This window comes from Panulirus ornatus, chromosome 7, assembly GCF_036320965.1.
Source record: "Panulirus ornatus isolate Po-2019 chromosome 7, ASM3632096v1, whole genome shotgun sequence".
Lineage (NCBI taxonomy): Eukaryota > Metazoa > Arthropoda > Malacostraca > Decapoda > Palinuridae > Panulirus > Panulirus ornatus.
In genome coordinates this window covers 3,040,957-3,055,242 of record NC_092230.1, presented here as the reverse complement: position 1 = coordinate 3,055,242, position 14,286 = coordinate 3,040,957, and the positions used below count along the sequence as shown (strand labels likewise).

The 14,286-nt window shown below is 38.8% G+C and overlaps 1 protein-coding gene across 10 annotated transcripts in view; it reads right to left on the bottom strand.

Moving 5' to 3' along the window:
* The window catches only part of LOC139749369 (uncharacterized), a 424,871-nt gene that overhangs the window by 20,765 nt on the left and 389,820 nt on the right, over positions 1 to 14,286 (bottom strand). For 8 of the 10 annotated variants that reach the window (XM_071663141.1, XM_071663145.1, XM_071663137.1 and 5 more), the window contains 5 exons: positions 13,718 to 13,797; positions 12,167 to 12,250; positions 8,746 to 8,811; positions 7,535 to 7,756; positions 5,840 to 5,947 (listed from right to left, as the gene is read on the bottom strand). In XM_071663141.1, coding sequence (XP_071519242.1) covers positions 5,840 to 5,947; positions 7,535 to 7,756; positions 8,746 to 8,811; positions 12,167 to 12,250; positions 13,718 to 13,797 — 560 coding nt within the window. The remainder of the gene's footprint in view (positions 1 to 5,839; positions 5,948 to 7,534; positions 7,757 to 8,745; positions 8,812 to 12,166; positions 12,251 to 13,717; positions 13,798 to 14,286) is intronic. The other 2 variants (XM_071663143.1, XM_071663144.1) reach the window with 1 other exon arrangement.

Here is a 14,286-nt window from a genome sequence, read left to right as displayed (position 1 = left end):
GTGTTTTGAAATTAAAAGCTGAGAAATTATTAAAATTCAGAATGAAATGGGTAGAAACTGCATTTTTGCACTATAGAATTTACCAGTTTACAGCTTCCCCATTCCAAGATGCTGTATGGTTCCAAATTTTGAGAGAAACCATAAGTGTAATATTAAGCAATAACAAGTATTTAGATATGGAGGGGAGGGAAAATGAGTTGAATTATAGCACCTTCCAGTTCTGAGCATAAACAATATACAATTTCCAATGCCTTCCAGTAATTTTCAGGCGTAAACTATGTTACATCTCTATAATCTGTTTTCTAGCATGTATAACTTCACCACTTTCAGTCATTCCCAGGAGTTATCAGTGCAGGCTGTGAAAGGACTTAATACACTTTCAAACACTGCATTTCACCAATCCTGAAAGAAAATGTTAGCTCCCAGCAATATTCTGTTTGAGACAGTACTGGTATTAATGCCTTGAAGAGCACTATCATTGGTTTGATTTCATGAAGGCCAATAAAACTGGCCTCATCATCTGTTTGGAGGAGGATGCTGTTGTTCTGTTCTGTCTGCTGAAGGTAAGGCCACCAGACATTATTCTCAGGTCTTTCACAGCACTCTCCCAGTTGTGATGGTATCCTTTTCTGTCTGATATAATGTGCTGTATCCTATTTCTTCACTATCCCCATAAGGGAGTGGTTGCAACTTTTCAAAATTAAAAAGCATGCTATTGTTAGTGGCTCACCAGAGGGCCTGACTGTTGTCTGTTTGTAAATTCTCAATATGTTCTAAGTATGAAATCTTGTAGATTACCTGCAAAGGATGACATTAAACAGTGATCCATCTTTTCGTTTATGTTTGATATTAAAATGAGAAATAATATTACACAAGTACAGCTCCGTAGGTAACTAAGCTTTTGCTTTGGAGGCATTGGAAATTGTATGAGTAAGAACAGAGTTTTGGGGTCTGTTAGTTAACTTATTCCGTGGAGCCATGGGTACCCATACCTCCTCCCCTAGAGCAGCTGGAGGAAATGAAGAAATTTTTGCAAAATAACCTGTAGAAAATATAAAATACATCTTAAAAGCTATTAAAGAATAAAACATGTAAAACAAAATATAATGCTGCATACATGCTCTACAAATAGTCACAAACTCACCCTAGCTGATGGTGATAGGGTATCATTCCACAACTGTTTCAATCTTCTAAAAAAGTTGTCTAAAGGACCATGATGGGTCATATTATACATCTACAATCCTAGGAATACAAAACATACCTATACAATTATGACACAAAGAAAAGACAAAATAAAATCAACTTAATATGTGGCCTGTTCCAGATGGCAGTGAGGAGGGGTAAAGACATGCAGTAAAGCTGACAGCCTAAGAGCTGTTTCAAGGCCGCTGTCATTGTTATGTGCTCAGGAAATTTACATTACTCCTTTCAACACCTTACAAGTGATCTATCAACCTACCACTGCTAATACTATTTTTGTCAAGAGCTCTAAGTATTTTGTAAAATGTGAATTATAGGAAGAGATGTAATCACCCGTTATGGGAGCACTGAGGTCCTTTTATTGAGGCATATGTATCATGGCTGTTGGTAACTTATGGTTATCACAGGTCCTGCGCAAACTGGGAAAATCTATAAAAAAAACCATATCCAACTCACAGATTGGGTTAAGAAGTTGTACATCTATCTTCCCATTTTTCCAAGAATCCTCATTTTATTCATTTTGTGTGCTAAGACACTTAGCAATAGGTTTTGCAAAGTCTGCATGTATGGCATCAGCATTTTTGTTTGTCCTCCAGCACCTCTATAGTTTTATGGTAGTGATCAAGCAACTGTGAAAGGTGTTATCTTCCTACTTCAAAACCATGCTGCCCCGGTTTACGTAATGATTATCTGATTCCAAGACATCAGTTAACACAAATATTCAGACTATCTTGAAAATCTGATGGATGTGTGATGTCAGTGAAGCTGGCTGATAGCTTTTTGGGACTTCTGCTTCTTCCTCTATGGAGGGAGACTCTGTGTGTTGGTTTTAAACCTTCTGGGATCATGTGCAAGTTCATGCTTTCTTTCCAGATTGTTATAACAAGAATTTCAATCCAAACCTCTGCCAAAAAGTTGCACCATCAGTGAACAAAACGCTGCACTAAGCATGAGAGCCTTACCCATATAACATCATGACACAGATCAAAAATACTTTTTGGTCACAAAACAATGCAATCACCAACCCCATTAAAAAAATATTGAAACCAAAAACTATAAACAATCCATAATAAAGTAAAGCATATCAACAATATTATATGGATTAGAGGCATGGGGTTTCAGTAAGGTTGTGTGGAGGAGGGTGAATGTGTTGGTAATGAAATGTGTCAGGACAATATGTGGTGTGAGGTGGTTTGATCAAGTAAGTAATGAAAGGATAAAAGAGAAATGTGGTAATGAAAAGAGTGTGGTTGAGAGAGCTGAAGAGGGTGTAGTGAAATGGTTTAGATATATGGAGAGAACTAGTAAGAAATGGTTGACAAAGAGGATATATGTGTCAGGAGTGGAGGGAATAAGGAGAATGGAAAAACCATATTGGAGATGGAAGGATGAAGTGAAAAAGATTTTGTGTGACTGGGGCCTGAACATGTAGGAGGGTGAATGGAGTGCCAGAGAACAGAGTAAATTGGAAGAATGTGGTATACAGGGGTCAATGTCTTGTCAGTGGACTGAGTAAAGGCATGTGGAGTGTCCAAGGTAAACTTGGGAAAGGTGTGTGGGGCCTGGTTATGGATATGGAGCTGTGGTTTTGGTGCATTGAAAAACAGCTAGAGAATAGATGTGAGTGGATGTGGCCTTTCTCTGTTCCTGGTGCTACCCAGCTAATGCAAGAAACAGCAATCAGATATGAAAAAACATAAAAAGGAAATCCATATATGACACATTGCCCTTCACCCATGCATGAAGCTTATGCTATACAGCACAATATTGTCCCCACTACCAAACAACATGCAAACATCCTCATTGAAACAACGTGCAAACATTAGCCAGAAATGTACACTTAACACAAAATAGAATCACCACTCAACACTCAAAAAAACATATACCACCCAAAACTCCAACCAAAGTTTCACAAAAACTGGGTACACTTACAGGAACAAAATATATCTACCAAAAAGACACTTTCTATTCTACAAAAACGTTCATACAGACAACAGTATACCTTCCAGCTTTGTCCCATACCATATTAAAAACCAACTCACAGAAAGTACAAACAAAGTAAATCAAAGCCCTCACAATCAAAAGAGGATGCACCCAAACCAGCATCACACTCTGACTGTATGCAGAAACCCATGTAGGCATTATTGTTACATATTACATATCAACCACACCAATACCAACATGATCAAACATATTCATGTGCATATCATCCATCAAACATTAAACTATCATCCCTATTATTTACTATCACCCCTATTACACCATTCTCAACAAACTTTCCCCAAGACAGACCCTTCTCAATTGATATTACTGCAAGAGTACAAACAAAACAGACACCACACAAGACCCTTTTGCATATGATTTCATAACACTGAAGACAGAAAACATTTAAGCCTTTACTTACTTCTTGCACTAGGATTCCCTTCTTTAGGGCTCTTGTAGCACTTATGAAACTGGCTGTGTCCACCATGTAGGACCACAGACTGAGAAGTGCGATGTTGTGTGTATGAATGAATGAGGTGAATGGAGGGCAAATGAAGTTTGGAAGTTGTATCCTGAGAATAAAGGGTCTTATGAAACACTGAATGTTGTAATGTTGGAGAAAGAGACAGTGTCCAGAATGCAGATGAGAAAGTGTAAATTAACTTGTACAAGCCTAGGGAGTGTAGTTTTGTATAAATATGGAGTTTAAGACTGGGTTGAAAGGATGGTTGCATAGTACTTGCTGCATCATACAGTTTGTATAAATTTTTCCGATATTATGTTTGTTGGGAGCGGTGGGATCTATGGGTATGGGTTGCTGAAGTGTGAAGCAGGGGTAATCAATTTTGTTTCTACTTGGGAGTTGGTTGTTGATTATGGCATGGTTTGGGTGAGAAGGTTGGAATAATCTGGGTGCCAAGCATACTGTACAGGAAATATTTGCTTCGCTGGGCAGGTGTTGAATGCTGGTGGTTGCAAGGCAGCCAGTGATCGTTCTGAGTGCCACATTTTGTGAGGTGTGCAGCTTTGTTATGTTGGCTTTGCCTTTAAATCCATCATGTATTCATCTAATCATCTAATCCACCATTTAAACATTTCATCCATCATCAACACAAGACAAACAAAAATTTAATATCTCTTCTCCCTAATATCTTTGGGACCACCCAGGGACATGTCAGACTCTTTGAGTGCCATGTGATTTCCACAGAAAGATCCTTTGACAATAAAACAAATTGTTATGTATGAGATGAAAGGGCTGAATGCACTAAATCTACTCTATGTACATGGAAGAGTTAATTTTCTCTTTCTTTCTTACTTATTTGCCATTTCCCATGTATGGTAGGAAGTTTCAGGAACAAAGAAAAGGCCTTAGTCATTCACATCCATTCTCTAGCTGTCATGTGTAATACACTGAAACCACATTCCCATAGTTAATATAAACAATATAAAAACAGAAACCAATTACAGGCAAATCTACCTCAGGCCTAATGAGGATAAAAAATGTCACTCATTCTACAAGTGATGATAGAACAGCTTCTAAAGAGATGCATTATAAAAATCCAGTAAATGAAGCTGAAGAGTTCCTCAGTGTAGCTACAAATGAAGAGGCGCACATACCATTTGACCTTTCACATGAAAATAAAACATCTGTGTTTTACTCAAGAGCCAACTATATCAACATCTACAGTCAACATCCTTAAAAAACTACCTAAAACTGATGATATAAACTAAGGGCTGATGAAAGACCAACTGAAATGTCACATTCTGAAATATATCCTTCGAAAAATCACACCATTAAAGCATTACTTGACATAGGTAGTTTAAACGGAGCTGGTCAATCTCTGCTCGAAGAGTACTGATTGCATAGTGTTTTGTCCCACATTAGGCCTTATTTGAGTCTTAACTTTCAGCTTCATAAATGGCCAACTTGCTTGTTACTCATTCACATGATGACCTGAATGCTAACTCGAAAAATTCAGTGTACATAATTTGGACAACCTAGTACACTAGACAGTGCTTTAATTCATCCCCAGATTTATTCTACACAAACTGGGAGCCATGAAGAACATGAGCCATTACCAGCCTGCTCAATTGGGAGTTCCGTAAGTCTTCTCACTGTCTTGTACTGCTTGAGAAGCAGTGATGTTATGTGGTGTTTGTTCATTGTGTATGTCACATGCTAATTGCTACCACCATCAGTAGTGGTAGGGACCACTAAACATTGATCAAAAGGAAAATTCTCAATGTACTACCTAACAGAAACGTTAGCTGGGATTTTGAGCACATATGTCCTCTGCTTCCTGTCACACTCAGGAAAACAATTAAACATATGGCACTTAGGGCAATATGAGTATTTAATACTAACAAGCATCAATACAAGAACAGCATTTTGTTATATGCCATATTAGTAATTCATTCTAGAATGAGGCAAAAGTGTGTATAAAGGAAAATTTTGATTTCACTCAAATATTTTTCTCAAGTCTGTATAACTGTATGCATGTTTTCTGATCTTAATGAACTGAAAGGTAACTGCAGTTGAGAAAGTAAAATTAAAGCTACTCAACTGGTACTTTAAAGTTGCTCTATGGCTAACATAAGTGAGGATCACTATGATAAAGTAACCAGTGAAACTGTAAAACATGCTCTCATCACTCACTGTGTGGTGGCCTCGGTGATGGCTGCTAGCAGGTCATCATGATGGTGATCACGTGAATCTTCTATTGCATCCTCGTAGAGGTTAAACGAGCTCAGGGTGTGCACCACTCTACTCGGACAAGACAACACCATGCATCACAACATCATGCCATCAACACACAACTTACACACTAACTCATCAACTGCTAGCAGGAACATTCAGCCTAGTTCACAGATAGCATGACAGCATTCAATAGTCATTTAAAATTACTTTATGATATTTAAACGAAGCTACAGCAGATTTTATATCATAGTGTGTTGGCTGTTATAATGACACAACATTTCAAGAATTAGGTATTAATGTTAAAGTTATGGTTATAACATTCGAGAGATGGGACTTATTAAGCAAGTTTTTATCTAACCTACTCCATTCTGACAAGGAAAAGAATAAAAATATGGGCAACAGATTTCTCATTCACTGGAAAGCATTCCCCAAAATAGGCTATCTACCTGTATAATTATTTGAGACAAATATCTGAATATTCTTAATATCTCAAAATTTCCCCTTTAAACTTTTAACTAAAACATTCATTACGTAATACAAAATTGTATTTCATACTTACTATCTTCATTAAAAGGTAAGTCATTTTAGCACCTTTGAAGGAATAATGAATTAAGAGAAGCTTAAGTATCATTAATAAAAATTCTCTGCATTACTAAGCTACTCTTATTTTGTAATAATTGTGGTAGATAATATACATAATGCCAAAAGCCAAATTATAAACTATGTTAAGATCGTGTTTTTTTTTCAGCCATATATCCCTTTACCGCCCACTCTACCTTGTAAAAGATGCAATCCTATCACGATGTGTAATAAACAAACCTGGTTGTACAATACTGTTCGCTCATCCTATTTTCACATGGGTAGTAGGCATAAAATAAGGTTTAAATACAAGCAATTTGGTGTTTTGTTTACAAAGTGTTGCAATAGACAGCTGAAGCAGGCACCCTATTGTCTGCATGTAATTTAACGAAGGAATCATAATAAGCCTAAGGAAATATTACGTTTGTTATATAAACTTGTTTATTTAGAAACAGGCACAAATTAGTTTATAAATGTCTGGGATAACTCGCAAGCTTGTTAACATGGTTTTATCATTCCATCGGTGAATGCATATCTCGGAGAGGAATGGTATTTAGGTGTGTGATAGGGGTAAAAGGGAGATACCTAGGGATAAGTGTCTAAATAAAGACAAGGTTGAAAGGGGTGTTAATGGATGCCTTATGGATGAATGTGTTAAGGGAATGTGTAACTGTTATAAATACATGACTGTTAGGTATAATGTGAAAAGAGAACTTTTCAGAGATTATTTTACATATTTGTAAAGCAATTTCAAGCTGAGTGTAAAATGAAAAATGAAAGCCTTAATCACTCAGCATGAGGATATCTGTGTTTATGTAAAATGGCAAAGAAAGGGAAGAGCAGCAGACTGGAAAGCTGACTAGCACAAGCATAGCAGCTGTAACTCCTGCTGCACACTACACATTCTCACACACTGCCAAATAGCCAGGGCAGCCAAGGTGAATTCCTTCATGGATATTCAGGTAACCTTTCTTGGTTGAGATTAGTAACGTAATGCTTCTAACAATGCCTTACATCACTAGTATCGAGTAAATTCCTAACTCATTCTAATTCAATGAAAATATGGAATCTTACCTCTTTGGATCATGAACTTCTATTGAGAACTTTCTCTCTCTGAAGTATAAGTTCTCCAGCTGTTTCCAAAGGAAGACTCGTCGAGGTTTTCTTTTGTCAAGGAAGTCGTACTGGGCAATCCCACGGTAACTAAGTCCCAGGTACCAAGGGAGGTTGGACCTATCCCGCACTTCGTAATAATGGATGCCGTAAGTTGGCAGCCGCTCCACTAAGCTCATATACCTATGAATTAGAATTTCCACATAAAGATATCGTATTATTTATATTTCTGTTATGATCTGATACAATCATTCAAATCATAATAATACATATATGAAGTCTGTAACCCAAACACCACACTAAAATCATTTCTAACTGAAACTCATAATCATTTGGAAAGAAAACTTTTCCAAAAACTATTTAGCTTTATTTTGGTTTAGAGTGAGAAACTAAAGAAATCCAAGAAAATGCCTGATCATATAAAAATATTTCAGTTTAAAAAAGTATATTTCTGGTAATATTACTTCAACATGCATAATTTTGTACATGGTGATGCATGTGATACATTAGGTATGAACGAGAGATATGAGTAAGGAAAGATGTAATGCAGGCATACAGGAGCAATTCCTTTGGTGGAACAAAATTAATCCATGTGGGAAAGAGCAAAAAGACACATCAGAGGGCCCTTTTCAAAGTGGGTTAGTGTAAGCCTTGGTGTCCTATAAGCCTCAGTGTTGGGGCCACTGCTTTCCCAGTTAACATATGTAATTCTCCAGAACTTTAAATCATACCTGAATAAGTTAGTGGATGGTGCTGACAAATTGAAAACCAATGAATGATCAAGACTGTGACTACATACAATGAGACTAAGAAAAGTACTTGGTCAAACCAGATAAATGATTTATGAAGTTTAATTTGGCCAAATGCAAAAGGATCAAGATGGGATAATGAAATCTAATCTAGTTATGACTATCATCTTTCAAAGGACAAGTACAGGAATTCAGGTATAACAGAGACTTAGAGGTTGAAAAATTGATCCAGACCACATTAGGACATGTGTTAAGGAGTTAAATGATTTATCAACCTCTTCAAAAATTTATTGAGCAAGAGGACAAGGAAACCTGGAAACATGATTACTGCTTTCATGTCTCTAAATTGAAATGATAATATTAATAATGTGTTCTAGCTGTCATGTGTAATGCATAGTATAATATACTACATAGCATACTCACTGTAATATAGCTTGGCCCCGGGTATACCCCAGGAACTGGCGGTGCTCTTCTGCTACACGTTCCTCACTGTAAAAAACAAATTTCAATAACAGTAACAATTCATCAAAAGCACACACAAAAATCTGTCACTTGTAACATACAGTGATTATTACTGTACCTCTAAAAAACAAGTAGTAACAAACGTCTTACAATCAAGGAAAGTTTACGTTCATGACTTAATACCGTTAAAATGATGCTGGATTTATCTTGAGAACTCAATGTTAGGAATGCTGCATTTACATTCTATATCATAAATACTATGCTTCTCAGCTAATATTTTTTTTTCGCCTATCCTTTAAGAGTTACTGGACTCTGCCTGCGTGGGGGTTGCAGCCTTAGTGAAAGGTCATCTTCAGCAAGGTTGAAAGGATGAAAAGAAGTACAATCCCATTGGAGAACAACTCACTCCAAAGGAGTCTATCATATCCCTGTTATGGATTGCACCACAATGATGAGGATGGAGAAGCCCATAAAAATGGTCCTGGGGTTATATAACTGAAAATTAAACAATCCTTATTTTCATCTCTACACTTTCCACATTTTTTTCATCTTTAAGTTTTCTCAAAAACTCTTGGTTCTTTCCTCTTTCATTTTCTTTCTTTTGCTCATATGTTTAAGTCAATATCTAGCTCTGATGTGGATTTCTGACAATAATTGGAGCATTTGTCATAAAGAGGACTCTGAATAACAGTCAAATACTAGTCTAACTCCAAACACAATATATGGAATCCTAGTCATAAATACAACTATACTTTTCTTCATACTAAATATTTTACAAATCAGAATTAATAATATAATCATCTGGTACAACCAGAATGGAAAAACTAATAATCACCTATCTATCTGTCTATAATTACCCCTGGACCTCTTTCTGAAAAGGTCCTGGTGTTACCCAACACTCTACAGCTTCTAGGCTACACTACGCTTAGTGGCAGGAACAGGATGAACTCCCTTGAAGCAAGAAGTTCTTTGACAAGAATGTACTTTGTTTTGTCAAATGATGATACAGCATCACCATTAGTGACTTTTCACTTGCATTGTAACCTCAAGTAGATGGAGTCCAGTGACAGACAAAAGTCAAATAAAAAGTGTATTCATGCCAATCATAAGAAAAACAATACATGAAATGTACACCTTATATACTGTTTACCTTACATTGATTTTAATGGTTTTTCTACTCCTACAGTCTGATGTCTAACTAAACTATATTACTTCTCTGCTCTGAATGGATGTATGTGGCAGCAGCTCACAGCTTGGCTGGTTTGCTCCATCTGTATCTCTGATGCCTGTTCCCTCCTGAAACTCCCTCAAAGCAGAGGGCTGCAACATAATGGTCCTAATGACTAATTCTACTTACTGTGCCTGTCTACTGTTTCTACTAACTACTTCTAACTTATGCTCCAGCCTAAATGTTCCTACCTACTACTTCTATCTACTGATCCTATCATTTTGCATATACCTCAATATACTATATACTGATTGTATGTAATTACCTAACTGTACAATATGAGGAAGTGGTCTACACTTTTAGAACTCCATCCCTTAAACTTTCTGTAGTATCATATAACTTTTCATCCTGTAGACTTTCTTCAGTATCATATAACTTTAATAGTCTGTATCTAATGTATGCATTAACAATCTCACCAACTATAGCTTATTCTTTTCATTCACCACATTACTACTATAGAGGTACCTTTACCCATCATTTTCTTATGTATTTTTTGCAGTGAGCTACTTACCACTGGCAGTGGCATATCTTTTCAGAAACTTGAAAGCTGTGATCACATCTACCCATTTTCTTTTTCCACACATCATGACCTTCTCACTCCAAGGGAGGCCATCATCTCTCTTCCCATAATTGGAGTACTGACTTAAAGCTCCATGAGTCCCAAAAGAAATGATAATCCAAAAACATGAGTTAAAACTGTGGCTTCTCTTATCTTTCAGAACTACTAACAGGTTCTTTATTTTGTCATCTCATGATTCCCTCTGCTTTTAGGGTGAAGACTGTGAATGTTCTCACTCAACAATTCATACATCATAAATTTCAACCATCATCAATGATGTAACTTTTGAATGCCATCCACTGGTTCTTGGGGCTCATCTATCTTCACAGCTCCATCTGAGACCAAGCTGTACTACTGCTCCATTATCAAGAGGACTGTTTGGGGCCTTTTCTGGCAACCTGGATGATCTAGTATTATTAGCAGCTATCTATCAACTTCAGAGTTTCTCCCTTGGGTGGTGCAAACTGTGCTTTCTACTTGCAAGCAGTGAATTCTGAGGTTTTGGGACCTGAATGTTTATATCATACTGCACCACCATGGCAATTGTGCCAGTAAGGAATGATTTGAACGATTATTGATAATAATATCTTCCAGGATTTACCGTGTGTAAACTCAGTTATACCTCGGTTGTACTTTCTGCTGAGAATAGTTTGAACAGCTAAGAAATGGAGAATATCTGAAGAATTCAGAAAGTGTTACAATGATTAAAAATCTTATGACTACAGTTTAAGAGATAGTCTCAAATGTGTTTAACATAGCCTCCTCCTCCTATTGCAAAACTAGGTATCACACACACACACACACACACACACACACACACACACACACACACACACACACACACACACACACACACACACACACACACACACACACCACCTGGTATGCTAATATCACAATATCAGACCTCCACACCCATCCCTATTCTACACACCATGAAACCCATAATATGCTATAGGGAAGATGGGGATATGAGGGGAGAAGGAAAGAGAGAAGGGGGAGGAGAGCTACTACCCATTGTTTCCATGAGAATACCCGAGGGGCCAATACTGTAAAAAGGCCCACATAAATATTTCATCATAAATTCAGTTAAATGGCCAGTGTGGGAAAGTGTTGGGAGGGGAGCCCGCCTGGTCTATGACCCCTGCCTTTGCACGTCACGCATAACAGGCGAGATGTGTGAACCATAATCACATACCCATAGGTCAGACTGGTTTAGAATAAGCTAAATACATCATATATATCCTCCTCTACATACCAGGCTATATACACTCACTGTAGGCCTCAGTGCTGTCCATGTAGTCCTTACAGCAGTGGAAGACTAAGAGTGTTGGGAAGGGAAAGAAGAAAAAAGGCACAGAATTCAAGTTTATAATCATGGGTAGAGGGGATGACTGTGAAGATGAAAAAGCATAGGGAAGGTAAAATGCTGATTAATAATAATAATAATTCAAAAGATGGCATGGAGAGAGAGAGAGAGAGAGAGAGAGAGAGAGAGAGAGAGAGAGAGAGAGAGAGAGAGAGAGAGAGAGAGAGAGAGAGAGAGAGAGAGAGAGAGAGAGAGAGAGATGGAGGAGTTTTGTAGCATAACTCACCAGTACTGAAGAGAGGGATGATCCCTGATGACACTGGTTGGGAGAAGGGGGTGTTTCTTGAGCTGGCTGTGTGTACTGGACTCACTGTAATAATACAAAAGAGCATTTATGATAGACATTTGAGAGGATTATATACAGGAATTTTCAGAAGTGTCAGTACACCACTTATGAACACTAACAACCCGTTATCTAAAGTGTCTGCATCACTGCACAGCAATATTCTAAAGTGTGTGCACACCACTTATGAGTATTAAAAATGAGTTCTTTGAAGTGGCTGCACCACTTGTAAGTGGCTAAAACGCATGCAACACCACTTATGACTACTACAAAGATTACTACAAATCAAAAATTTCTAAAGCATTTGCATCGTGTATACCATTCCCTATAAGTCCACAGGCCTGATGTGCACACCACACTACATAAGTTCTAAACTCTCATGTTTACATGGACTCCTTTGGAGTGATAAGTTCTCTGGCGAGACTGTATTCCATAGGATACAGCCTCGCCTACATGACTTATCCCTCACGGCGTAGCCTCATGCGGGCGGTGCCCGGTAACACCGCTGGATGGATGGTCTTACCAGGCGCAACGTGTACGTCTTCTTTTAGTACAGTTGATGAGTTTCCTCTAGGGTCTGTCTGGTCCTCACTACCCCTCCCGACCTGTCACCTCTCATCAACAATCCTCACTCACGTGTTGTGACACTTGCAACATATCACCCATTCTTCCTTTCTTCACACATCTACGCCATCCACTGTCGCTGCTCTGTAATGTTCATCTTCAGTTCCCTAAATTCGCTCTCTCTGTCCACGTTTAGTCTCTGTGGAGCGTGATCGCAAAAGGAGGGGAGACTTGTGTGCAAAATTCAAGATGGTTTACGTTCGTCCTCTTGCTTTCATGGTGGTCAACTTATCAGAATTGAGCCGGGTGACGGACGGCTGCCTCTTCTTCGATTCTATTGTACTTATAATACACTTGTATATATGCACGATATACCACAGGTGACACACACACACACACACACACACACACACACACCAATTCACATCAGCGATTAAAAGGACAATGCGAATCCCCTGAACACGACTGTCCAGCAGCCCTTGAGCACAGCCCGCAAGGGTCAGGTTCAAAGGCCAGGCCACGTATATATAACCCCGGGGGTCGTGCCGTCGGTGCCCCCCGGGGTCGTACCGTCGTTGCCCCCTGGGGTCGTACCGTCACTGCCCCTGAGGTCGTACCATCATTGCCCCTGGGGTCGTACCGTCACTGCACCTGGGGTCGTACCGTCATTACCCTTGGGGTGGTACCGTACCGTCGTGATCAAGGGGTGGTACCATCGTGATCAAGGGGTGGTCGTACCGTCGTGGTCAAGGGGTGGTCGTACCGTCGTGGTCAAGGGGTGGTCGTACCGTCGTGGTCAAGGGGTGGTACCGTCGTGCTCAGGGGGTCGTACCGTCGTGCTCAGGGGGTGGTACCGTCGTGCTCAGGGGGTCGTACCGTCGTGGTCAAGGGGTGGTCGTACCGTGGCATCTCTGGGGTGCAGTTACTTACTGTGTGAAGTCACCGTAGGTGGCCTGCAGGGCGAGGGCGGACAACTTGAAGGCTACGTTGCTCTCCACATCCAGCTGACCCTGCGGGAGGGAAAGGCACAACGTCAGGTCAAAGGTCAGGAGAGAGAGACAAGGTTTTCAGCACCGCACTGAAGCACATGACTCATGAAAACATAAGAGAAATGTTTATATATATAACGAGTGGTGAAAATGGCTTTACTCTTTGTGTATTTTAGTTTCCCCAACACCAAAAACCAATGAAAAAAAACAAAGAAAATGGAATGCTTTTTGTCTATATGAATAACGGAAAACAGAAGATAGAGGAAAAGAAGAAACGCTTCGTTAGTTTCAATATATATATATATATATATATATATATATATATATATATATATATATATATATATATATATATATATATATATTTAACTGATAGATAGATGGACAGTTGGAGCATTTCTTCCCTCGATTACGCACGCCTTCCCACGTCCAGCCCTGCCCGACACCCACTCTACCCGCGTCACGCACCCAGCCAGCCAGCCAGCCAGTGGTCAGGTCTGAAGATATTAT